Raw genomic sequence first — 27,108 nt, forward strand, 5'->3', positions numbered from 1 at the left:
CTGGAATTTCAGCAACCAGTTTATTCCATTATCTCCTGGTTTTGCATCTCCCATTATCACCACCTTGGTGTTTGTCTTTTTAGTAGATATTTCAGTTARGGCAGAGGTTAAACTTCTACCAGCTTCAGTGAGAGAAAAGCTAACTTACTGCTTCTGAAAAATCCACTCTGTTCTTGTCAATATTGCCTTGAGAGAGCAAAAGAAAACAGAGGGACTGGCTGATAAGGATCACTACTTTAAGATGTACAAGATGTCTGCTACMAAGTCATTGAAATATATTGTGTTGGAAGCAATATATGTGCAGGACTGTGYAGGGTAYTGTGCTATGGTGTTCACTGTGATTRCAACCTCTGGGACAAGTATTACAAGCAATAAATTTGTAGTATTTCTTATCATTTTAATCTGACTTTTGTGTATCACACATTGCAGCAGTGTTTCTTTTACTGGGTCTACAAGCAGCTTCCTGAAGTCAATAAGAACCACAGAACTGCAGACCTATGAGCAAACTTTGTCTGCCATTTCAGAAATGATGAGATGCTGTGAGTGTGTGTGGTTTGCTGTGTGTAAACTATCCTTACAGTTAATGTAAGTTAATTTGTGTGTAACTTGCTGCCAGGTCTTGGAACAGACCTCTTTAAATAGTCTCCAGATGGTTGTTGTTACTYGCCTGTCATTTGAATGCCTCCATAATGACAATCCATTAAATCATCTGAGTGTCTTTGCACAGATAGTCCATTTAGGATYTTTATATTCCTATTAGCATTCTGTTGAAGTAATCTGGGCGATACATGTAGCTTAAGGAAAAATGCTTTAACTGCAATGCATTGTAGTGTCCACAGAGCTGCTGGGCTCTCATGCCAGTGTACTGTGGAGTAACTGGAAGCTCAGGCTCTGCAAGAACTCAGTCCAGGAAATGTGGGAAAACCATCTGAAGCCTTAAATGCACGGTTTTGAAGATCAGCTTAGAAAAGATATTATGCATCGTTATCTAGGGTTTCCTTGATGAAGCATAAATAACAAAATAGAAATCTATTGCCTAGATCTTGGTTCTTCCTCTGTAACTGTCTGCATGTTTCTGCAAGGGAGATCAAAATCTCCTTCTCATCAAATGATTGAAAATTGCTCCCTAAAATTTTTGCCCTGTCAGTTTCTTGTATCGTCCCTAGGCAAGCTAGGCCTTTGATRAAAAGGAAATTTGCTAGATGTGACTCTTACTAATAGGAAGAGCACGTGCAGCGCTCAGTCTTGTGAATCCTCATTTGTCTTTAACTCTGGGTCAGCTCAACAAATTGGCTTTTCAGGTTGTCCTTGCTACTTTGCCCATTGCCATCCCAGAGCCAGCTGGGGAAAAGCCTCCCTGCTAAGCTGTTTCTGAGTGTGATGTTCTCATTATGCCAAGCCCAGTTCTGGTCATGAGCTGGGGTGTCGGGTGCAGGTTGTGCTTAAGCCTAGATTCTTCTTTCTGTTTATCTCCTACAAAATCCCTCTCTCTGCCAGTGAATACAGGGAAGGAAATGAGAATGTGGGATCCCCAGTATGGGAAAGCATCAATATTTAGAGTTAACTCCAGATGCCAAGTCATATGGTGTTCTGTACCATCATCCAAGTAGGGCATCACTCAACTTATATGCAGAAAAATCTGAGAACTGAGTGAAATGAGTGATCTGACTTCCAGCTGGKTGACAAGAACATACTGTCAGTTTTAGCTTTCTGGCAAGAGGCTGTGTTTTCTGCTCGTGGTGAGTTTGTGCAAGCTCACCAGCCACAGTTCTCTGCTTCCATTTGTTGTTACAAGARCCTGGGCTGTGCTCTCAGGCAAAAGGTGAATGTTACCCCCATGAGCCATGTTACTGTGCATTCTCTCTCAGGGACAAAGCTAGCTGGAAGGTATCTAATTTTTTTCAGGTATCTGGTAGATATCTGGTAGAAGAAGCTGAAAGTCCCCTGTGCTTCCCAGTAAGTTTGTGGGTTCTCTCTTGCTCAGCAGACAGAGTAGCACTTGCTTGAGCTGGTTCAGGGACAAGCATCTTTGTGGGCCACACTGACCTTTACTGAACACAGACCTATTGGTCTTCATCACAGAGTGACCATTTTGGGGTCCAGGGTCCTGCTGATGCTCTCTCCAATGCAGTAAAGCGTTCGATTTCAATTGGGGTTTTGTTCCCTGCTCATTGGAAGTGTTTTGCTTTTAACTTTGCTGTTAACTAACAATCATTTTCCCTTGAACAGAAGACAAGATCTGGACTGCGGTGCAGCACAACAGCACGGGGCTGACCCGAGTGCAGGGGGCTGGTCCTGACAAGCCCTACACCATGACCTTCAACTACAACAGCAGCAGCGAGCAGCTGGAGGCCGTGATCAGCAGCGCTGAGTACTGCGAGCAGGAGGCAGCCTACCACTGCAAAAAGTCACGGCTCCTCAACACCCCGAGTGAGTGCCACCATCCCAAACCYTTCCTCCTTAGCTCCTGTTGGTTGTACAGCAGGTACAGGCCACACTGCAGCTGAGCAGGGAAAAAACATACCAATAACCACCCCTCAAATGAATAGCAGTGATACAAGAATAGAGTGAAAAACCTTCTCCCTATTTGGATACAACTGTGCAGTGCCTGTGCTTTTGTGCAAGAGGGTATGAACTCTGCAGGGGRGCTTTCACCATCTAAGTTCATGCATGGCCAGACTCTGAAAACAGATGTGTTTATCCATTTACAGTTTTTACCTGTATATTCGAGATAGAAAGCATCCAGAGTGCTCCAGACTCATGATGTTATGGAGAAAAGGGGTGWAACCTCTTCTGAGTCCCTCAGCCCTGAATATGATAATTAGGGTGCTTGTTATTACAGTTTCTGGGGCAAAACCAACTTTCCCCTTGCTATAAAAATAATTCRGTTTTCCCTTGGCTTAATGTAGCGGAAAAAAAGAAAGAAGAGAGTCTCACCTATTTGTGTTTCTCTTCAGTACCAAAATTTCAGTACCAAATTTCCAGTGCCTACTCTGGATGTCTGGCTTTTAGTTAACTCTGTCTTGATGTCAGGATTTTATGTTTGTTTATCTGGAGAGAGGAATGACATTAAGGGCAGATTTCTGAATTGTCTTCTARGTCTCATCTGTTACTTGTAATGTCTGTATTCTCCTGGTGATTATTTGACTATTAGCAACTTTTAAATTTGTCTGTAGTTTAGAAGAAATCCCATGGAAAGCCTGAAGGKCAGCTTGTGGTGGGACTCCTATTGTGTTAAAAACACATTGCCTAATGAGATGTGTCAAAAMCCCTCCTGGTTCCAACAAAGTTATTATAACACTGAATGTTTATGGATCCAGTAATCAGATGCCTTACAGTCAGTTTATTTTTAAAAGCTGTGAATTATGTCTTTTGTTACCATCAGATTTGCCAGCCAAGAACTGCTTGTATTGCTACTTTTTTTTTAAATTAAATTCTAATATCAGCATCCAGGGTAAAGCGCAAAGGGAAAACAAAATGCAGATGTAACTGCTCATGAAAAAGCAGAATTGATGTCTTACAAATACTTTCAGTGTTTCTGGCTTCTGTGTGCCACTCCACACTTGATATGGCATAAAGATAAAACCCCACAGGGATTATTTCCAATTTTTTTTTTTTTTTTTAAGGATGAATGCTGCAATATTAGGGCAGGTCTGCATGTGTTTATTTTTGCACATTTCTGTGAGGTACTCAGTCATGTGTTTGCAGGAAGGAGCAGTGTGAATGGGTTTTGAGATGCCTTTTGTGTGTGGGACCTCTAAAGCTGGGGACACTTCTTGAAAACCAAAACCTTTGGGGAAAAAGCAAGTAAAGATAACCTTGTGCAAATTGACAGTATGTAAACTGTGCATCTGCAGGGCTAAAGCTATCAAACAACAGGCAGAGTGGCTGAGATGGCTCCTGACAGGCAGCTCCTCCTCCTCTTGTCAAGGACCAAAGCTGAGGCTGATTCAAGGGAAAGGATGTGGGGATGCTGTCTGTCAGTCTGGCTGGTGCTCTTTGCGGCTGGTGCAGTGTCACTGTGCTCCTGACAGTGGACCACACAAGAATTGCACAACATATTGTTCTTTCCTGCAGCTGCAGCTGAGAAGTAAAAAAAAAAAAAAAAAGGCAATCTACTGCTGTACAAGTGCCAGACACTATCATTTTTTTCACTCTTTTTTCTTCCTTTTGTATGCCTTTTAGTTACACTTTCAATTTTTCTATATTTTCATCCTGAACTTTCTCAGTAGTCTGCAGCTTTAAATTTGACAAGATGAGAAACGTGCTCAAAAATAACATTTCAGTTCTTGAAATGACAAGATAAGGGTAATTTGTTCTTAACTGAATATTAAATGTTTTTGTAGAAAAGCATTTTTTCCCCAAGCTGTATTAATTGTTATTAATTTTGAGGTGAAATGCTGCTATATTACAGAGTAGCCTGGAGATCAAGTGGTGCTGAACATTAGGTGTCTTGAACAGTTTTAAGACTTAAAAAATTTCCACCTAAACGTGAAGATGAGCTACAAGTATGAGTAACCTCAGGGTGTTTTGCTGAACTCTCTGCAGAAGGGTCTCAGGACTGAGCCCAGTGGTGAGTGCCTGATGGAGGGGCATCTCCCAGAGATATGTCTAATCTTGACAAAGTTATAAAAATTCCTCTTCCTGAAAGAAATCCAGTCCGTTTCTAAGCTTACTCTCATTCTGAGCTTTGCTCTTTTTTATTTTTTTCTTTCCCCYAGGGAGATGGAATACATGATTAGGAGATTACAGCTTGTAGCACCAACACACCAAATCCTTGTCGTCAGGATCTAAACAYTATCATGTTTCACAGAAAAGCAATAAAAGTATTTCTCTTTCTTTTTGCATTCATAGTGCAAAAATGTATGTTGTTACATAGCAATTTTGGCTTTCACAGCTTTGATGAGGGGCAAAGGGGCAARCAAGGCACTCCAGGCTGCCTCAGAGACAAGCCCAGGGAGGCTCCTGGCTTGCATAAAATTGTTCCAGTTTATATCAAGGAATKTCTCTTTCTTTTTTTCCTACTCCCTCCTGCCCTGAAGACACAGGCCCATCCTCAGCGGGTGTGACTGAGCGTAGTATCCCCATTGCGTTTCTTGGATTTACATCTGCAATGTGTCAGACATGCAATCTGGCAGTTGGCAAAGGAGTTTACTCATCTCCACCTCCTGCTGTCTGGAACAGCCTTATTGGTTCTCACTGTCATACTACGGCTTAGCTGCAAGCRTGCCTTTGGAAGCAAAAAATTAAATTGCCCTGAACTATAGTTTTGTACATCTCTGCCATCAGACAGATTTTCAGGAGGTTTGTGAACATCACAATAGATGCCTGTTCATCAGGGCATGTCTGGCTTTCTYGTGAAGCTGGCAAATGGAACTTATGTGACCAGAAATTGCAAGTTTCCTGTGACTTTCCCAGGCCTGTTGGAGAGACAATCACATAACCAGAGCAAATCTGACAGTTGGCATTAATTAAGAAAGTAATTCACACTCAGGAAAAGATTGCAGACTTCACCACCACCTTATCCTTAGAAGCAGAGGCCAAATCAAGTCAGTGGGAAAGGAGCAGGGTGGGCAGGATGGTTGAGCTACCTCTAAATGTGCTCTTTGTGTTGTGAGAATATGAAAAGAAATGGAGCCCCCATGGGCTTTGATTTGCTTTCTTTATGGAGCATCTCAGGCAATAGCTAAGGAAAGAGAGCAGGTGCCTGTGTGCAGATACATGCTTATTAAACTGTTAACATACACGATGTTTGAAGGTATCAAAACACTGCATTAACTGAACAAACCCCCAGCTCTGACTGAATTTGCTGGGTTTTCTAGAAGCAGTGGGTGTACTCAAATGCTTATCGTTTGGGAAGCTGCCTCACATCCACCTTATCAAGGACTTAGCGCGGTGACGGCTGTATCAGTGGCAGGATAGCTTGCTTTACAGCGCTTGGCTGACAGTCTGTCAAGCTCATAGCACATTGTGTAGGCAGGGACTGAGAAAAGATCAGTCCCAGAGCAAAATCAAAGAAATAGGAATATCTGTAGGTGGTGGGTTTTTCCTGACTTCTTCCTTACTTTTCTCTTTTCAGTAGAATTCCTACACCGTGTCAGCTTAAGCTTTGATTTCAAACATTGATCCTAAACTATTGCATCTTAAACTGCACACCTCTTCCCTGAACTTAYGGTCTGTCAAGTCCCACTATTATATGACTTGCACCCAGGTTTGCCCTCCTCTCCTCCCCTTTGGCTCCTAGCTATTCCCATATCCATATTCCCTGGTGCCAACCTGCACCAGGTGCTGTCCCATGGTCTGTGACCCCTTTTGCCAGGCAGCCCTCACTGGTGAACCACTGCATTTGCATTTTGTAACTCCCTGTTGGTGGGAAAGATGCAGTGCTGCCTCACAGCAGGGAATGTGTCCTAATTTCTTAGTTTAGACTTAATTCCACTGCTGAGACAGGTCAACCTTTTTTTAATCTATGCCCTGTTTGTTGCTAGAGCTTTGTCTGTGCAGACTTTATCCTTCAGATGAGGCCAGTGATGTGAGAGCATCAGGTTCTCAGAAATGTCCTTCAGGGTCTTGTCTTCAGTGGGGGCTGCTGGAGAGATGCAGCTTAGGGTGAGGATACAGATTGATGTCTGCTCAATATGTCCCCATCACCCACAGTTGTTCAGTTAAGGAATTAGAGTTTATATTATTGCCAATCCCTTTTAGTATCTACTATGGATCTGTTGTTCCTGAACTTTTGTAATCACTTTTTGAACTTTACTAGCCTGCCTACCCTGCAGCCTCCTAGGAAAGCAAGTTCCAGGAGCATTCCACTTAACTGTTTTACAGAACTACATTTATTTAATGTGTTTTTAACGACTGTTTTGCTCAGTGCACTGTGTTCTTGTATTACAGGATGCAGTGAAACATAGTTTTTTGCTCATCCAGTGCTTTTATAGTGCYTTCAGTTACTCCTCTAGGACTTTCACTAACTCTAGTATTTTTTTACCTGAAGTGCCCACAGTTTTTGAGGTGTGGTTTGCATCAAGGTTTCACTACTTTAGTGTTACTTTCATGAAGAAGCAAGTGTGAAGCCTGAATTCTGATGAAGTATTCCACAGGGATGGCTCAGGAAGTGATATAAAATGCCCCATAACAAGCAGTCATTTACCAGTGGGGTTTTGCTCACTATTATTTTATACCTTTTAAATATATTTTCCAGTTAATYATTCCAGTACTTTCAATTGTTACTGCACTACCAGGGGACTATTTGCTCTTGTACAAAACAACTTTAAATTGTTATTGCRTTACCAGGAGACTCTTTGTCATTGCACAAAATAACACAGAACGGGGCAGTCTGCCCTCAAAAAGTGTCTCGAGTTGAAGGAGTGGTGGATAGGTGGCAGGTGTAGATTCTGTGCTGTGATTATTCTTGGGTAATTAGGATCCCTTTCTTGAGAATGATTGAATTGCCATCTGTGTTTCCATCACCACACCTTGTCTCTCCCCCCGAAGTGGCAGTGCTGACAGCTTCTCACAAGCACAGCTTTAGACAACTTATTCTATATTTGGAGGCTTTGGAACAGAGTTCACCTCAGTAATCCAACACACCCCCTTATCCRTAGGGAGAGATTTAGAGGCCAATTTTAAAGATGTTGTGTTGGGTTTTGTGTGCAGCTGATTAGAATGCAGGTGGTCCAGGCAGAATACAGAACCTGCAGCATGGCAGAGGTAGCTTGGCATGGAGCCTGCAGGCACCTGTGAGTGGTGGAAATATCATTATCCCATTTTCTGACCYTTTACCTCCCCTGCCCTGTGCTGTCCTCYGTGGCTGYAGTGAGGTACCCAGTGCCAAAGCTRCTGAGCAAGGAATGCCAGCTACTTGATACCATTACTTCTCATCCAGTCTTGTGATTTTCTAAGCCCAAAATGCAACCAAGAGGCCAAATGATGGGAAAAACATGGGAATAAATCCTTCCTCATCCTTCTAACTGGATGGCTTCTAACCCTGTGGAAGGAAAGCTTGTTCCCTACTCGAGCCCCACTGCAGGAGAGGGCAGGCTTACAATGGTACCTGATATAATTCTGGAGTGACACCAGCAGGGCAGGATGCTCCTGGGATGGCTCCAGTGAACGCTGAGCACCATTATCCGTGTTTGTTGTAGACACAATGTGTCAGGTGAATTTAAAAAAATCACTTCTCAACATCTGGTTTGGAGTGAATCGATATCTTTTGTTCAACCTGTGGAACCTTTGGGATAGTGGAAGTTCTCATAGCTCAGTAATGATCAAATGTTGAGTGCAGGAAACTCTGCAATCTCAATAAGAGTTTGGAAATTGACAGTTTTATGAGGCACACAAATTTGCCAGAACCAAACACATCTTAATCATACATCTGGCTTGAGAAACGTAGTTGTATAAGCTACTCATCCACACAGTTTGAAGAAGGGAGGAATGACAGAATTCTTTCAAGCTACTCCAGCCAACATTGCCTTAATAAGCAGCAATAGTCTCTTTTTTTTTTTTTTTTTAATGTGCAGGACTCAGCATATTGTCAAAATAAATAAATAATGGTGGTTAGAAACAAACAGCTAATCCATGGTTTGTTATATTAGTGGGTCATTAGCTATGACAGCAACCTGTCCTCCATTGAAGGAAGAAAGGAGGACTGCTGCCTGAGCAGAAAAGTGTGTCTTCTCCCTCATTAGAGCCACAGCAGGGAGTGTGTTCTCACCACGCTTCCATTTGTCTGCCTCTTTCAGCTGTCCTACTTTGGGCTCCATTAGACTCAGATTGTCTTACTGACATTAAACTAATTTGTCAAATTTGGGCCAGTGCAGAGAGTGATGTTTTCTGATTCTGCAGAACAGAAGATGTAAATCACAGCGGTGGAAGAGTTCTCATCTGACCTCTTCTACCAAAATGCCACATGAGTGGCAATAGTAAATGGCAGTAGTAATTTTGATTGGTATTTGCATTATTTTTGAGAATAAAAAAGAATTTTGAGCTGTAATCTCAGTTTTACATGTGTTTTGGATTCATTTRACTCCTGGTTTAGATCTGGGGAAGAAGATGTGTGCATAGCAAGGTACCTGCAGTAAATCAGATGGGATGGAACCCCTGTGCTTAGATTTTGTTTTAATTGGTTTRACCTGTCCTGGAAAACAGAGGTGTTAGAAGACTATATACAAAATGATCAATGGCACAACTCAATCATATAGAGAAATTAGTAGAAATGAAAATACAATTCCATGGTTAAAAAAAAAGAGTTGGGTTTTTACTCTTATTAATTAGGTTACTGCTCAGATTCATTGCTTGCAAATCTGAAATCAAGGAATTTTACCCCACTGTAGTTTGAAGACAGCCTGTGGAAAATTAATTTTCATGTTTGAAAGTGTGAAGGCAGAGACAGGAGAAAAGAAAKAAGGATCAGCTGAAGGCAGCATTTTGACATTACTTGGTATTCCAACAACAATGGAGCAAAAATCTTCCCTAARCAAAACATTAAACTAAATACTCTTAGATGAGCTACCTGGTGTTAAAGGGGGCATAAAAGTAGCTCTTCTAAGTGTCTCTTACCCCCAAAATGTAAAGGATAATCAATCATACTTTGAGAAAATGTCTCCAGACAYTGGGGAAAAAGAGTTGTGTACTTCTTCCACTCACATGAAGCTTCTAAAAGCAGTTTAAAATTGTTTACATCCCCCCAGCTTGGACTGATCTGGAGAGGAGCAGATCTGACTGAAACTTGATGAGTAGCTAGGAAGATGTGGTGACCTGAAAGAAAATAACCCTTTTAAAACCTTCTTTAGAAAAGATTTTTTGTTATCTTCTGGGCCAGAAAGATTGAGAACAAAAATGAAAAAGCTTTTGAGCCTGWATCTTCTCCAAGTCCTTTTGACAAGAGGAAGACTCAGACAGGTTTAGCCAAAGGGTTTGTTCCCACTTGAGCTGTCCAGGACTCAAAACAACATCAAGAGCCTTCTTCCTTTACACTCAAGTGCAGAATTCAGAAGCCCCAGAAGAAAACTTTTTTTTTTTTTTTAATTAGCATTTAGAAAGGTTAACCAAATAATATATGCAGCTCTTCTCTGAAGGTAGCTTTCCTCTTTAACAGAGAAGAAAATCAAAGCATCAGGTTGCAACTGACGCCAATGTGCCCTGAAACTGGTGTGGGCCATGAGATCTCTCTTAATGTACCACTCTAAAACCAATGGCCAAGTTTTTGTAGCCACAGAAAAGAACCATAATGGTGTTTGCTCCCGAGGTGAACACCTCTGAAGTCTTGCACTCCAAGTGTGAGCTCCATAGAGGTGACTCTTGTGCCTTGTCCTTGTGCTACTGCTGGAGGAATTAATGTGATACCCCTTGAAGGTATTTTTTTTTTTTTTTTTTCTGTGCAGTGAACTGATTAACACAATTACAGTGATTTAGCAGAAAGGTGTGTTTCTGTGAATTTTTATGGATCTACCAAATTGCAAGGAAGGTAATGGTATATTAAGGTGGGATATAATGGCATATTTAGTGTATTCAGCCAGATAACGGGAGAGAGGTGTGATTTTGCAGTGTAACTGGTGGAGTAATAAATGCTGCTCTTGGTTTTATGKTTTAATGTTGAGTTTCTGTATGGATTTTTTAATACACACAGAGGAATGAAAATGCATTGCAACCTTTACTTAGGCTGAGTACTAGGARGATCTCTCCTAGCAGTAGTAGGGCCTGTTTTCTGCTTAGGCATTACATGGAACCTGTAGGAATGTATTTCTCCATCACATATTCTTGGAATTGGCCAATAGGTTCATGAGTTGCTTGAACAACAGACACAGCTATGCTATGCAGAAATGTTCATGAAACATGTTTCAATAAGTCCCATTTCTCTCGGAAACCAGGTTGTGATTAGTGTCTGAAGCCTCCTAGAATGCATAAAGTTTAGAAAGTAAGATACTGACTCACTCTGTGGGKCTGAGTGCTAGAAGGAAATCTTAATTTGGGCTAAAATGAGATGCAGATGTGTGTATTTTTTTCACCATGACAGATACAGAAATCCGACAGAAGTCTGTTTCCTTCCAGGACAAGAACAAAAGCTTAAACAGAACATAGTTCCTAAACTCAGTGGAACTTCAGCACTACCCCTAGTCTTTGATAGATCTTRAGCCATTGCTGTTGTGCTAGATTCAGTCCCTGGCTTCATGTGCTGAGTTTTTGTTTCCCTAGAATGCTTAGTTCCATGTCACACTTTCCCTAAATCTTCAGTTTCCCAAAAAATTTCAAAGTGACATATCTAATTTATACCATGTAGTGATTTCATTATATTAATATTTATAGCACTTGAAAAGTGCTCCCAGTAGTTTAAACTGCAATCAGTAGCCTTTTTTTTTTCCTTCTTTTTGTTCAGGCTGTCTCATTCAATGTGATCAAAATGTCCATAGTGACATTTGTTGGTAGGGAGGAAAAGATAAAGATTCCTGGCTGTTTTTTTTTTCTCAGTTTTGTGTGACTGAACCTACTAACCTGACAGGTTTGTTTTACTGATGAGTCCAGGCCCATGATAGGCTGGTTTAAAAAATGACCAGAAATCTGAAAAGTGGTTCTGAAAAAAAAGTAACATCAATTTCATTATATGTTTGTTTTAAATACTAACTTTTTTTTGTCTGCTGATTCAAATGGTCAGTAGAGCCCATAAAGTTATCTATTCATACAGACAGAGTGCTCTCTGTTTGGGAAGGTATGTGTTTGCTTCTTTACGTAGATATGTGTAAATCTTCTTTCCTCCTTTTAGGAGGAAAAGAAGAGTGAAAGTTGGCTGTAATTCACTTTTTGGGCTACATGGATCATTTTCAGGCCTGGTACAAGACAAAGTAGTGTGGTTACTCTATCCCCTTGGAGTTAAAGGCTTTCTGCACATTAGCATTTTTTTGCCTCTCATTGTCACTGTGATTTCATATTCTCCCATTTTATCCACATGAAACCACTTTGGGGTGTGGCAGAAGTTCAGGGACTGTTTCTCAGAGAGGAATCTGTATGACTGAATGCTAAGGTAACAGCAGAGGGTGGGATTCTAGGACAAGTTGCTTTCTAWAGTAGGTTCTGTTTCAACTCCCTTTGGCTTTTTCTTTGGCAATGCAAAATCAGTTTGATCCATTTGTTTTTCCCCTCTAATATCTGCCGTCAAACTGGGAAAGGTTCTCCTGCAATGAGCATTATTTTATGTCCTGTTTCGGGGTYCTGTTTACCAAATCCTCCACGTTCAAAGCAGTGACAGCTTTCCAGGTCTCTTCCTTCCCAGTGCACACTTAAGTTCTGGATTCGGACAAAGAGATTGTGTTGCRTTTTGTTTACTACCTCTGTGAGACATTCTAGGGCCACTAGTCAATCTGCAAAACATTAGAAGTACCTACTTAATAGAGGCAGAATTTTATTGAGTGAATAATTACATCCTGTTAGTGCTGAAGTAATCACCTTAGACACAACGGATGCCTCCAGAGGGAGGGATGTTCTTTCCAAAATGCCACCCTGGACGGTTCATTTTGCTTCAGTRCAAAGCTCCAGAATCTGTCTGACCATATTGTACTACAGGTTGTCGTGTTTTCAGAGGATGAAATTTATGTCCCATGAAATATGCCATTGCCAAAATTAATAGGTAAATGAACAAAGTGAAACAGACCATTAGAGCAATTGTAATTTCATCRTTGCTGGGCTGTGGCACAAAAGCAGAAACTGATGGGTAAACACAACGGTGTTATAGCGACAGGAGCCATCAGTGTGCAGGACTCAACTGTGCTTACACAGTGGAAGGCACTCAACCATTGTGAAATATGATCCAGCAGCCAGGCCACTTGCAGGTAATCCTGCTTGGAACAATACTTCCCTTGCCTAGTTTGTTTTGGCTGATGGAAAATTATAAATATCAGCTRTTTCATGCATGTTATACTGGAATTTAGTTTCAGTTTCCCTTTGATAATTTTCATCTTTTTTTAGTATTATTACTATAATTTTTAACACTGTTACTATATTTTTTTAATATTATTTTGAACAATGATACTGAGATTTCTGTCTTTGCAGAAATTTTCTGAGGCATGAACAGATTGTTCCTGAATATTAATCTAAATAGGAATTCAGCCAAAGATCTTCACGCTAACACCTTGAAGTCTTTGACACTCTTGCCTTTATTTCTGCTCTAAAGCAATGTGTTGTAAKTTTAAGTGAATACTCAAACAATATCTAATCAAGATAAACAATTCATAGACTGAACTGTGTTTATGTAACATGATTAAAAAGCTTTGAATAGCTAACATAATCATAACATTCCATTAATGGACAGCTTGAGAGAAGCTACAGCAACAAACGATTCAACTTAAAAATTACAAAGCTGAAAGATATGCAAGATCAGATCCATTGGATTCAGTGTATTTATACTGATTTAGGCAAGTAGGATGGTGGATTAACTCCTTAGTTATTACATCTTTCATTAAATTCCACTTTAGTATAAAACAAACTAAAAAAAACACAGAAACATTTTTAAAATTCAGGTATTTAGAGGCACTAAGAAGTTAGTCCATATCTTGTTAATGCAGTATTTGCAATCAGCATCCAAACACTTAAGCACGGATAGATTGAAAAAGCCAGCACTCTGTTCTTACAGAGCTGTGCCCAGCAATACTGAAGGAGAGAAGGGTAGAGAAGCATCTTTAGGTGTCTCTGGTTACTGGAGTGGTGCAGTATAAATTAGAATACCATCTCTGGCCATTTGCTGGAGCCAGGAGAGGGATTGRTGCAGGAGCTCCTCCAGATCCCTGTGCCACTCAAGGGTTTGCTCATGCAGGAGGACTTTGTCAATGACTGACTGAAATAGATGCAGAGCTGCTTTATTCTGCTAAAGTGGCTCAAAGCAGTTGGAGCACAGGAGAGAGTTGGGTGTTGAACTGTTCAGCTTTCTCTCTCAGAGATTTCTCTGTGCATATGCAAAAAATAATCAGTGACTTYGGTCTTGGCTGAGCAAGGCTTTTTGAGGGAATTGAGTCCTGATAACAGACTGTTCCAGAGAAGGCTGCAGCRGTTCAGAGCCAGCCTGAGCCATAGCCAGTGTTGCTAATTGATTCCTCACACGGCAGATCAAGCAGGGGCTTCTCTACAGAGCAGAACAGAGCTGTGGAAATGTTCTCTGTGTGTCATACATGTGATTTAGCATAYATTTCATCAGTACACAAGTGTTTCCACTGCACACTGTGTGAATTTACCTAACTTCTGCCACYCGGTGCATTAGTTGTACTTGTGTTTTGACCTTACAATAGTTTTTACTGAGTAGATACCCTTTGCTGCTTTCACCCGCAATAAAAACAAAGCCAGCTGAGGTTTAAAATGCACAAGTAAATCTTGAAATTAGAGTCCTCAAAGTCCTGCTTCCATTTATCAAGAGAATGCTGTCTTACTGTTACMCCATGCTACTTAAATGTGAGATATTGCTATGATGAGTGTAACCTGTGACAAAAAAAAGTGAAAACTTGAATACTCTAAATGCAGAATTAGGTGACTAGTTGAGTGATAATATATTGCCTAACCTAATGAAAAGACATTACCTTTGAATAATGGACCACATCATAGATTAAATTATCCCAAGGCAAGGCAGTAGGTGCTTCATGCAGACAAGGTCAATTACCTTATCCGGAAGAGCCTGTTTGAAGTGTATTATGAATAATTCACAGACATAGAAATTAGCTTTGAAAAAGTGTCCCAGCTATAATGTGGTGAAAGCATTCAATTTCTTTTTTAATGTATTTAAGATAACACCCAAAGGACAATTATKGCTGCTTAACTGTAAGACTACTTAAATGACAAGGAATGACAATTGTGTGGTCAAATTCACATTAATGCATTATGCAAAGGGAAGCATCTCCACTATGGCGTGATCCTGTCAGGACACAAGTAACAGATTTCAAACCTCATACTGTATTTTTGAATGCGAATGAAATTTGATCAAATACTGATTAATTTATTAACTTTTCTCAATGGAGAAGATGCAGTTGTTGTTGTTCTAGCTTCTTTTGCTCTTGTTGTTCACATCTTTTAGTTCTTTGACTTTCTAGCATGAAAATGAAGGTTCAGCATGGTTAAACACTTGTGTGATTTTGGAGAGTCTGACAAATCCAAGGGTAGAACCAGAACATTTCATTTTCCATCTTTAATCAGAAGACCAGTCTTCTGCTATAAGCTCTAAATTGCCCTGTTTCCAAGRCAGTATTGTTCCAATCTAGAACTATTTAGCATTAGAGTTAAAATGATGACAGTAGCCATGGTAGCAGAATGCATACTCACTTGACATATGGTGACCTTAGGTGTGAATTAGAAATGCAATAAACCTCTAAGTCTGGGGAATAACATGCACTCTCAGCATATTTTGATTCCACAGGCAAAACAATAACCTTAGCTTTCTCTCTTTGACTTTGCAATAAGTGGTAATGGCCAAGGGAAATCCCTCAGGGGCTGCAGTTTTCTAAGATGCCTGGCAAGAAGATGGCTAATTCATCAGGTACCTCGGTTTAAGTGTTGAAATGTAATAGTGACATTTCATGGCCTCTGAGTTTACCTGCTTTATTTGCTTGAAAGGGAGAGTTCAGCAGAATTTCAGAGGGTGCTATGGAATTGTCTCTAATGAGGCGTGCAGCCGTCCCAGTCCTGTTTCCACTCACCTCAATGTCAAGAATCCCATTTAGCTCAGCAGGAGCAGATCTGGGAYCCTGGCACTTTCAAAGGATGGTTTGAATAAAGATGGATAAAAATTTGACACAAAGTCCAATTATAAAGCAAGCTGTTATAATATGCGATGAAGTAGGAAATCTGCACAAAGAGACAGGAATGGAAATTTCCATTAAAGCAAACATACTGAAAAACGTTTTTTACACGTAGTTAGTTTTTTTGTATTCTTCATCATCCATCATCTCCAAAAAAAGCTCAAGAATTTCCTTTCCTCCCACTTCACACAGTCATTGGCCTCCACCCCCGTGTTTTCTGGGAGGACTTGATAAAGACTAATCTGAGTCTAAGAGACTTGCRAGTTGATGTTCTTATTTGCATGCAGGAATGTGAACAGATGTTTACATAGTGGTGTTAACTAGGACAGCTGTTTGGGAGTCATTTATGTATTCCATTTAAAGGCAAAGCTKTGTGGTTAAAACTTTTACTCACAGTAAAAGAAACAAGAGAAAAGAAGCCTAAATCCAGACAAATGCATTTCCTCCTCTTTCTAAAGTATTTCTTTACATACATCAGTTTTCTGTATCTCTGAATTTACAGTGTCACACAGATGCCTCTGATCTAAATCTCTGGGCAAATGCACTTCACCTTGACCAGTGGCAAGTGGGTGGAAGAAAATGCACGTCATGACATTAACATTGCTAAATACTATTTGACTGAGGGAAGGAAAAAAGCATTGAGATAAGGGGAGGGAAGTTGTCACTTTTTTTTTTTTTTGTGGGAGATTGCTTATTGCTGATTGTTTTTGCAGTCTGTTCTGTAATGAAGCATGCATCAGGATAATATTTGCCTTTGTATTTGTTCTGCTCTTCAGATGGGAGAAAATCCTTAGAAGTGTATTGCAGCYGTAAATGTGTAACTTGCATTTATTAATTTCTTGACATAGAAAAACTTGCATTGTGGAGATGTACATATGCATGAAGCATATGTGTACAGAGAAGATGTTGGAGGGAGGGGCTCTCATATATTTTTAAAAGAAGTTTGTCCCTCARGGATTTATATTTTAAATATGAGGCTTGATTCTTGTTTATGACTTCATTTCCCTTGAAGTCTGCCCCCTGGGACTCTGTATTCGAAAAGACAGCAGGTAAATGATGTAGAGAGGTAAATGAAAGCAATTGAGCCCTGTTGCTTTTTGCATAGCATTTGGAGAACTCTAATGATGTGTATGAATGCACACCTTGTCAAAATCCTACACCAGTCTGAGAGAAAAACTTACCTGCCTCAGGTGTATTGTTTCCACCCAAACACCACTCCCTGCATCTCTTCCAGACAGAGTTGATGGGATTTGTAGCAAGTTGTATTTGGCTTGAGGAAGATACAATTAAGGAGCTTTAGTGCTGGAAGGAAAGATGGTGATGGATGTGACTTTTGATTCACAGCCTTGGTGCAGACCACAGAAGGCTTTGTCCCATCAGCTGTGATGAAAGGCCTATGGTAGGGAGTTATTTTGTATGTAAAGATTTTGATTATCACTTCATGGTTCTTGTAGATTGTCAAAATGACTCCAGTGCTGGTTCTTTCTCTTGCCGTTAAATACAGAAGACACRTAGACCTGTGCAGCTTTTGGAAAGAGAGGAAGGACTAGGGCTTCTCATGGTTGTGTGGTTGTTATTCTGCTGCAGCCTCTGCCCATTCCAGTATTCACTGCAGTGTTAAAGTAAAGCTCAGTTCTTCCCTCTGCTCCAGGAGCAGAAAACTGTCTTCAGCTGCATAATAACCTCTGTTAGTGACAGCAGAGCTACAGAGCAGAGCTGAGCAGTTCATATTCTATCACTGCAGTCTGTGCAGGAATGTAAATACACATCCATGTTTGCTACAGTTATATGGAGAGATATACAGGAACCTGAGACCAACTAAACAGCAAAAAAATAGAAGATCCATTTGAAAGATGTAAACCTGTTGCTAACAAGGTGAAGAAAAAAGAGCTGCAAATTGATTAAGCAATTCCACAGAGAAGACAGATTGTTGTCATCCTGACCTTTAAGGCTGGTCARGATATATCAATAGAAGCATCTTCTGAGTACAGTGTTTTATGATTTTCTTTTCCATTTACATTCTCTTGTTTTTCTCCTTACGTGCTGGCTTGGAGCCAGTTCATTTCATGCTCTTGCCTATACATATGTTCTGCTACAGCTGCATTTTTCCAAAGTGCCCAATTTCACAGCACTCCAGCCTTCCTTAGGATGACAAATGGTGCCCCTGCTGCTCTGACCAACAGAACTGTAATTGCAGCCTGAGACAGGGACAGCTGAACTAGCACCGTGCTGCAGTTTGGGTATATCCTTAACTTGAGGTCTGACTGCATGTGTTTATCGTAGCTGAGTTTCCAATCCCACCACTTAAGGCATTAACTGCTGGCATTAATTGTAACATTGAGGAAAGCAGAATTGCTCTGCAGTTGAAAGCAGTGTCAAATCAGCAGTTATTTATTTACCATTGCTCTGTAATGTGTTGTAACACATCAGACTATAAAGAAGTTTAATGAGTCRCTGTAATGCCTCTCAGAGATACTGGAATGCAGTTTGACAGTTATTTGGGGGTTTTTGTTATTTTTTTTTTTTTGGTTGGTTGGTTGGGTTTTTGTTGGTGGTTTTTTTATAAAGCTTAGAACCAAACATTCTCCACTGCTCTGTTGGACTTTATGATCATAGGAAGTACAAGTGAGTGCTACAAATATCTATTGATAGACTTTGTGAACAAAAAATAAGCAATCCTGTTCAACTGACCCTGTGAGATTTCAGTTCAGTAGGGATATGACAAAAGGGTAGGAGGAGAGACTTGGAGTGTTTATACTCTGTCCAAGCTGCCTTGCTGRCTTGTAATTGGTGTAAGACTCAGAAATGTGCCTGTATTATTCTCTAAACTCTGTTCTGGGTGTTGGTGTCATTTTGTGGTTATTTACAATGACTGTCTTGTGGAAGACAATGAATATACTGAATGCTCTTCACAGGGACTTTACAGCTTTTCTTTTCCATTAAGAAAAAAATTCAAAAAACAGAACTAAAGCAAAAGAAACAAAACCCCAAACCTCAGGCTTTTAATCTAGAATTCCCTCTTACCAAATATGCTCATTTACCCAGATAACATTAGAGGAAACTTGAGAACTTCGGATTGTGATCTCATTTTCCAAAGGTGTTTTTCCAAAACAGAGACACCATCTCAATAATATCTGAGAGTGCTGCTATCAGTTTTAAGAAAATTCTCTAATTTATTTAATTAGGGATTGCAGCTTCAAAGTGATTAGCAATATGTTATTATCTCTTCTAATTTATATTCTATTAAGACTATTTTTCTATTTTTACTCCAGATCAGATATTCAGTGTATTTACTGATGTTACTTTCTGATTTCTTTAAGATCTGTCTGAGCCATGAAATAATTATCAGCCACTTACAGGAGCCAGTTAGTGGTTGCACTCCAAAAAGGCACACTGTGGGAATGACATTGTCCTAATGACTTTCTGGTCACATTCACCCCACGTAAATAGATGTTATTCTCTGTCAACTGTGCTGTATTAACCTGGGAGCTGAARGACAAGGTGTGTTCTCATTGCTTCATGAATCAATAGTGCTAATAAAGATTCTCTATACCTGCATCTAGTTTTTATTATTCCTAGAAGCTACCATTGCATGTACAAAGAGAACAAAATTAATCTGTCTTTTGTGGAGGGTTGTCAAATCCGAAGACAGTCCATTTGAGCCACTAGTGACTGTATTGGTGCAATGTGAGCAGGGGTAAAAAAAGTAATGATAAGGATCCTTTTCTCATTATTAATGCTGGTAGTTAAAAGTGCATATCCAGGAAACAGTTCTGTTGAGTAAGGTAATTCCATTTTTACTCAGACACTTTTCAAAATAAAGGAGGGGAGAAGAACTGTTATTAGTGTATGTAGTTTCTCCCAAAGGACCAAGCAAAGATTGCTTTCCACAGCATGTTTTTCTGTAACTCATCCAGTCTCCTATTAAATGTCCCAAATGTCCCCATTTTATCTATTTTCTTTTTCCAGTTTATCAAGTTGCATTTCATTGTGGGCGTAATCCAGCCAACTGCTCATGATTTCTAGCAAGGATTGCATTAATCCTTGTATTAATTCTACTCAACTTTTCTCCAGCTGGCTTGTGTTCAGAAACGAGCAACCTGCTCTGAGTTGTACCCTGACTTTCACACCACCATTGGGCCATGTAACCCTGAGGTTTTTTGGGTTTTTAGGCTCAGGCTGGTGAGAGTTCCTGAGCCTGGAGCCGTGCAGAGCTGGGGGCTCCATCACTGCACCACGTGGAGTGCATGGGGTGTAAAGTGCTGCAGTTAAATCCTCCCTCTGATACACTTCATCCATGCCCTGTCCCAAGGGTTTGAGCTGTGGAGATGGATAATTCAAGAGTAAATGGATCAAATATATAATTAATTTTTCCTTTTCACTCCCTTTAAAAATAGATCCTTCAGGCCTGTACATCACTTGCTGCATACCTGCAGATGGTGCTTTGGCCTGACCCAGCTGTGGAGTTTTTCTAAGGAATTCTAACATCCTGAATCTGTTTCAGAACTGTTAGAAGCAGGGGGCTGGGCTAAACTGTCTCCAGAGATCCTCTCCATCCTCAGTTTGTTCTGTCTTCCTGTGAGCAGCCTGATGCTCAGTGAGTGCARATCAGCACAGCTATACCCTGATTTCACTGGAGCTGGGTGCTTCTATAACAGTTACTGCATCTGTCCTTTATTATTCCCGGAAAATAATACTAAATTAATGAACTACTAAGTGTTTCTTCCTGGAATCTTTCCTGGGACAGTTGCTTATAATGCAATTTTGCTGTTCTGTAGAAGTTTTCTCACTTCAACATTTCCATGAAGAATAGTTGAATACCAAGTTTTCTTGTGGTGAAATGATTGGTTTAYGGTTTGATGCACCATTCATAGTCATTGATGCTTCAACTATTCCCCTCTGTCCTCTGCAATCTTATTTCTAGGCTCTGAAAGTGCTTTCATCTATGAAAACATAAATAGCATTTAAGAATGAAAACTGCTGTGATAAACTACTACTCTCACCTTGCAGGATTTTATAAGGTGCATCAGTTCAGTGCTCTCTCCTTTCCCTGTGCCCCTCTCTCATGCATTATAAAATGCTGAAAAAAAAGCCCTGAAGAGCATATGATGTATCTAAACTTAAAAACTCACTCATCTCTTCCATGCTTTCCTGTTCCATGTGGGCACTTCAGCCAGGTAGATCATAAAATGATGTGGATAAGAGCTACAAAGTTTTTCTTCCTGGAATCTTTCCTGGGACAGTTGCTTGTAATGCAATTTTACTTCTCTGAGCAGTGTGAGGGCAAGAAATAATGGCGTCATCTTATTGCCACTGTTCTTACAGGCTATATCTATGATATAGGGAAAAAGTCCAGACATCTGCTGAGCAGGAGCAGCTCCTCTTGCCCAGGCAGAGCCCACTGTGGTTTATCCATGGTCATTATTCACTTGCATTTGAATCCAGGGCACTGAGGGGTTTCTGGTCCCAGTACAGAGTAAGGATGTGGCAGGACATGCATCAATGTCGTGGGTTTATCTGTTAAAGCAGTGTCAGGCTTGTTTATCTGAATTTGCCTGGAGGATTTAGGCTAAACAGAGAAAATGGGAAAAGAAAAGGGGAGTGAGGARGAGGAAAAGGAGTTGAAAGCAAGAGGGACAGTTTTGAAGAGAAGGTGAGCTGGAATGCAGAAAATAAAGGAAATGAGGTCATTTTTTGTTTCAGCAGGGTAGAATATCCACTTCATCTTCAGCAAAACTGCTGAGGATTCAAAGCTGCCACTTCCTGTTTTGTCATTTGTCCCTAAAAATTGTAATCTTCTTTGGGTTGTTTGTTTGTTGTTGTTTTTCCTTCCCAACCTGCATGCCTTCAGCTGTTCACATAGTTTCTGTTCCTGGCTAGAGTCCCACTTGCATCTTTCAGGAAATTTGTCACTTGGCCAGAAATTTATTTCTGGCTGGCAGAGGAGAATGCAAGTACTCATAATATTTTCAGTCTTCTTAGACCTTCACCAGGGACATTCATGAGGCATAAAATGTTAGTTTGGATGTAGATTTAGTGTTTCTCAGCATCTAAAAGTGTTTGGGTTTGAAATGCTTACGCTTATCCTCAAATCTGTTTCTCAAAGGCTTGATGATGATTTTGCTTTTGCTGAAGCACTGCAAATGTGCGGTGGCATTAACTCTGTCACTGCTCAGTTCTGCTCATTCGGCTCCTGTTAAATKCAAAGAAGTAAAGGTCCATGTTTATTTACCTTCTTTCTGCCCATTCTCATCTATGAGAATATTTTARCAACTCCAGAAGAACAGAGCACACTGCAATAGCAGCTGCTCCAGAGGGAGACYGGTTTGTCTGCTGAAGAGAAGCAGATAATGCTAGTGCAAGTTTTTTTTTTTCATTTTTTAAAGCAATTATTTCAGCCTGGGACTCTGTGAAAGTAGCGCACCTTGGCAGCAAAGCTGTATWATAAGAAACAAAATGTCAGCAAAGTACTGCATTTCTTTCCTCTTTTCCTCACCACCCTTAACAAAGTAATTTTAGAATGTGGAGCAAACTTTGTGAGTAGATCTTGCCCCCTGGGTAGGTCCACTGGCATTAGCAGGACTACTTCACTTTTGGATAGCTGATTTGAATAAAGATTACAGAACCTGACCAGAAATTTTATTCAAATTCAGTGAGATTCTTAGTAATGCTGGCTGGCAAAGTTGGTACTCAGTGCAAAATGTGACTGTCTTGCTATGGTGTTTGACCACCTGTGATTTCCAGCACAACCATGCTTGTCATCTCTGAAAATTAGGGCAGTGGTGTGTGAGTTACAGTTTTAGGAAAGAAGAAGGACTATGAAACTGGTACAATTGCCATGGGGAAGGTTTTAAGTAAAGGAAGGAAGTATTAGATAGTAATTATGGCTGTACTGAAAAAAGATGAGATGGACGTGAAACAGGTGTGTGTCCACATGGAAACAGAATAGTGTGGTGCAAAACAAGCTGGGTGACTTGGTGGCTCACTGAGTAAATAATRTGCAGAGGAACCATATCTCTGGGGATTCTCATTTTCCCCTGATAGATTTAACTTCGTTTTTTTCCAAGATAATCTGATCTCAACTTAAAAGCAGAGTTGTTTGTGAGGTGCAGAGAACCTGCCATCTCATGGGGTAGGAATTGCTTCCACATGGCTGGGGTAGAGCCATGAGACCCTTGTCGAGGACTGCAAACCAAAGAGCAGCATTTTCATTGTTAAATCTCAGCATCCACATCAAAAAACAGGCAGCACATCATGGTTAATGCAGAGCAGCCTGMGCTCACCCTGCTTTGTGTTACCAGTTTATTTTCCCAGTGGTGGGAGTTCTTTAAACCAATACAGATTCCGAATCATTAATACTGCAGAGTTCCTCACTGAACAAATACCCTCTAAGAAGGTATTAATTACGTGTTTTCCACTAAGTATGGAATATTTCTCCAATTTGCCCAGTCTTGTCCAGAATTATTACAAATACAGTTTCTTTCGTTTATCAAAATGATATTTTTTTTTCCTATTAAAAAGGCCAAAAGGTAAGAATTTGGGTTTAATATCATTTAATGTGAAAAATTCCAATATAAATGTCTATAAAAATGTTGTGATGGAAAAAAACGAATTATGGGTAAACAAGATCTTGGTAAACAGTTGCAAAAAATATTGAGTTAGTTTTCCCTTCTCACTCTGTTACTGCTTTCTCCATTTATTCAAGAGCCTTTTAAAAATTGATTATCTGGGATGATAATTTGTACTCTGGATAGGCCTCTGAATTCATTTATTCAGGTTGGAATTGCCTCCTAGGTGGGTGTGTATATACACAGATGTACGAAAAAGGTCTGCTCACTGCTTTTTTACATCATATTGGTCAATGTATCAGGTGAGCCATTGGCAGGATATGATACTGTTGAGGTGGTTAATACAAACAGATATTTTACTGTTTTGAGTGAGGTTTCAATCAATTGTCTTTGATTGCTCTATGCCATTCTACAATTGGTATTTCCCTAATTTTCACTACCTCTTGATATGTGAATCTTTCCTTCTAAGTGAAAACAGCATAGATTTAAATTAATTCACATTTGTAGCAGTAAAATTTGTAGGTGTAAGATTTAACAAGTTCAGTTCTGCTTAACTTGGCTTGAATTTGGAGGAAAAAAGGTAGCATGAAGATTGCCAAGAGAATGTTGTTTCAATACAATATGCTTTCAGTGTTTCAACAAATGTAAATAAATTGATCTGATGTGGTRGTGAAAAAGACCTTTAACTGACCTGTCTGAGAAACTTGTGTACCCCAAAACCCTTGACTGCCTTAGGGTATGTAAGTGCTGTCTCAGACTTTAGGTTTATATAACACAGGAGTTTAAAACAGGATCTAATTTATCTTGCTATGTTTCCATAATTAGATTTTTGTTTGTTGCCATAGAAAGAACAACCTGAGAAATCATGCAGACAAATCTTGACAAATGTTTTAAATATAATACTTCTAAAAATGTATGGCTTTGTTTTAACTCATGCTGTATAAACATAAAAGTCTTTCTGCCTATATAAAGGCAAACTGAGTYCACAGAAGTTGCTTGGAATTTACACACATAGTGGGAAGTGTATAATGTGCATAAATACTGTTGGAATATGCTGTTTCTGCCTTTCCTTCAGCTTCTGAGTGCCTGTGCAAAAATTTTGAAACAATGCCATTTATGCTTATGCTATATTTATATACCATATTAATTATATATTAATACCATATTAAATTATTGTAAAAACAGTGATGTWAATATCACACCTGTTTCTAGAGGCTTCCAGATAATGACATTACTGTCATCCTGTCCTGCAGGAAAAACAGCAACAAAGAAAGATTCTCTTTTTTTAAGATTTTGTTATYAAAATTGAAACCTTCCAAAGGCAGCTTAAGCAATGCAGAAGGAAATCACTGGAAAGAAACTGGACACTGTTCTATTATTGGTGAATTCATTCATTTGGGACTTGTTTTGCTTGGTTTGGGATTTTTCTTCACACATGTTCTCCTTCAGAACCATAGCACGGAGTTCAAAGACAACCTTAAAGAAATTTTATTACAGGGATTATAAATAGAAAAAAATACTTTTAGTTATGCATTAGGCTTTTGACAACCTTTTTTATTAAATAATGTGTTGCTAGGAACAGTGTAAGCACATATTGAAGAATTAGTAGCACTTCTTATTAATAGACTTTTTAGCTTAKAAATACTAAAGTAAAACTCTACTGACTTACGTTACTGTAAGTTGATGGGGTCATTTTAAATTCTTGCTTAATGTCACTGATTTGGTCCATGGCTTCACCACAGAAGGGAAATTAATTCATTTTGAGGTGGTGGAGAATTGATAATGCTTTGAAAAAACTGTAATACCATGATTACAGAAGTGAAGATACTGCAACAAACCTACAGACTTAGAAGAAAGAATTTTAATCCACACAAGCTGGCCAAACTCAGTCTCAGTGCAAGACATCCTCTAGCCCTGCCAAGGTATAATGGTGTAAATTTTCTGGAAAGAGCTCATATTGATTGGCATTGTTTGTGAAGTATTGCTTTACTTCAGCATTMCAGGTATATGACATACAATATAAGTTGCAGAATTCCTAAACTGTGCAGGTGTTGCTGAGGTACCATACRTCTGTAAAAGCTTTGCTGAAAAGTTCTGAGTTCTCGTGTGTTAAAAACTGAGCATGTGAAAAAAGTTTTGGAGAATCAGGGCATAATTTTCATTAATAATGCAATTGATTTCTAGGGGACTAGTTAAAGAGAACAATCAACTCATCCTGAATAAAGGGTGGCAGAACTCTGCCTAATAAATAGAATTTTGGAAAAGACTGTTTTTTTATAGCATGTTCCCTTGGCAATCTGAGATAGTTCCTTATACTGTTGAATGCTCTATTTTTAGCGCTATATTTAATTTAGTTGTAAACGACTTAAACTGTGGTGCTTCTACCACTTCCCCAGTCTATACCATAAAGCTGAATGTGCATGTGTTTGCATGGTATTGCTCAATAAAACAAATAACAACAGGTCTGAAAAAGACGTCAGAAAATTACTTATTCTTAATACRTGTGAATGATTGCTTATTGCATTGTTATGTTTAACTATGTAATGACTTCTGCCAAAGGAAACTGACACAGATTGTATTTGATTAATGAACRCCATTATTTGCTGTTGGCCTGAAGAATTCATCTTTATCTAAATATTTTTTTTCCAGAATGGGCACTTTTAAAATTAGATTAAGCACTTCTGTATAATATCTATTTCTACTCCTAGACAAATCACCCTTTTATTCAATTAACATTACYATTCCAAGCTTTACCGAGTAATTTCCCAATAATATAGTACAGAACTGTTTCACTGGCTGCAGCAATCAACTTTTGCCAGAAAATCTGAGTAGATTTAGAAAAGCTGAATAGAAAAGAAAGTATAAATGTGTTGACTATAATATGAGGCCTAAAATGAATGTGTGCATTTTTGTAAGATGACTCCTTAGATGTACTTGGATTGTGTTTTTCTAATGAGTACCACTGGGTATTGGTCAAATTCGTCATGTCTTAATTGTTGGTATCATGAGAATGGAGTTGCTCTTCCTATTTTTATTTTCCTTTTTTCATGAATTTACAGTTCAGCAGTCTAAGCTTAGAAGAAAAATAAACATGAATTAATTTTGCCAAGTGATACTAAAACTCATTTTAATTAGTCCCTCACACTCTACAGTTAACCTTGATTGCATTTCATAATTTAGACTTTCTTGCCTTGTATAATGAGAAATACTCCCTACTAATAATGTCAGTAAAGCAGAAGAATAAATTGATGCATCTTTCTACATTAGCTGTGAAGTTTATTTTCCTAAGCTCCTTTGATCAAAAAGTCTTGATATGTCAATTTTGCTAAATTTTGCCATCTACCTGTATGTATAACTGATTACATTTCTTGATTTAAGGATTAAGGAGTCAATGAAAAAGTTGTCTGAGCTGGAAGACAAAGTCAGTCTTAGAAAATGTTAATCTGTGAATTTCATTACATCAGATTCTGTTCATTCTATCTGACTATTAATACTTAATACTTGATGCATAATAGATTCTGAAATTTAAACAAAAAACTGTCTCGGTTTATATAAATGCATAGATCTTGAAGCTCCTGTAGATAGAAAATAGCTCCACAGAGATAAATTGATTCTCAAGTAGAGAAATGTCTCTTCCACTTATGTCCTACCTGTTTTAACATCTTATGGAGCTTTGCATTTGCCAATTCCACCCATGGAGAACACATTAAAATTTCGAGTCTTGCTCCATAAGAAACGGAGAGAAATTTTGGTCTTAGCATTGAGAGGAACTG

The 27,108-nt window shown here is 39.3% G+C and overlaps 1 protein-coding gene across 1 annotated transcript in view; it reads left to right on the forward strand.

Annotated features, from left to right (window-relative positions):
* The window catches only part of CNTNAP5 (contactin associated protein family member 5), a 223,082-nt gene that overhangs the window by 144,848 nt on the left and 51,126 nt on the right, over positions 1–27,108 (forward strand). Inside the window, exon 13 of the mRNA XM_057364809.1 lies at positions 2,230–2,430. Coding sequence (XP_057220792.1) covers positions 2,230–2,430 — 201 coding nt within the window. The remainder of the gene's footprint in view (positions 1–2,229; positions 2,431–27,108) is intronic.

This window comes from Malurus melanocephalus, unplaced genomic scaffold, assembly GCF_030028575.1.
Source record: "Malurus melanocephalus ecotype Western Australia unplaced genomic scaffold, MMel_1.1 scaffold_42, whole genome shotgun sequence".
Lineage (NCBI taxonomy): Eukaryota > Metazoa > Chordata > Aves > Passeriformes > Maluridae > Malurus > Malurus melanocephalus.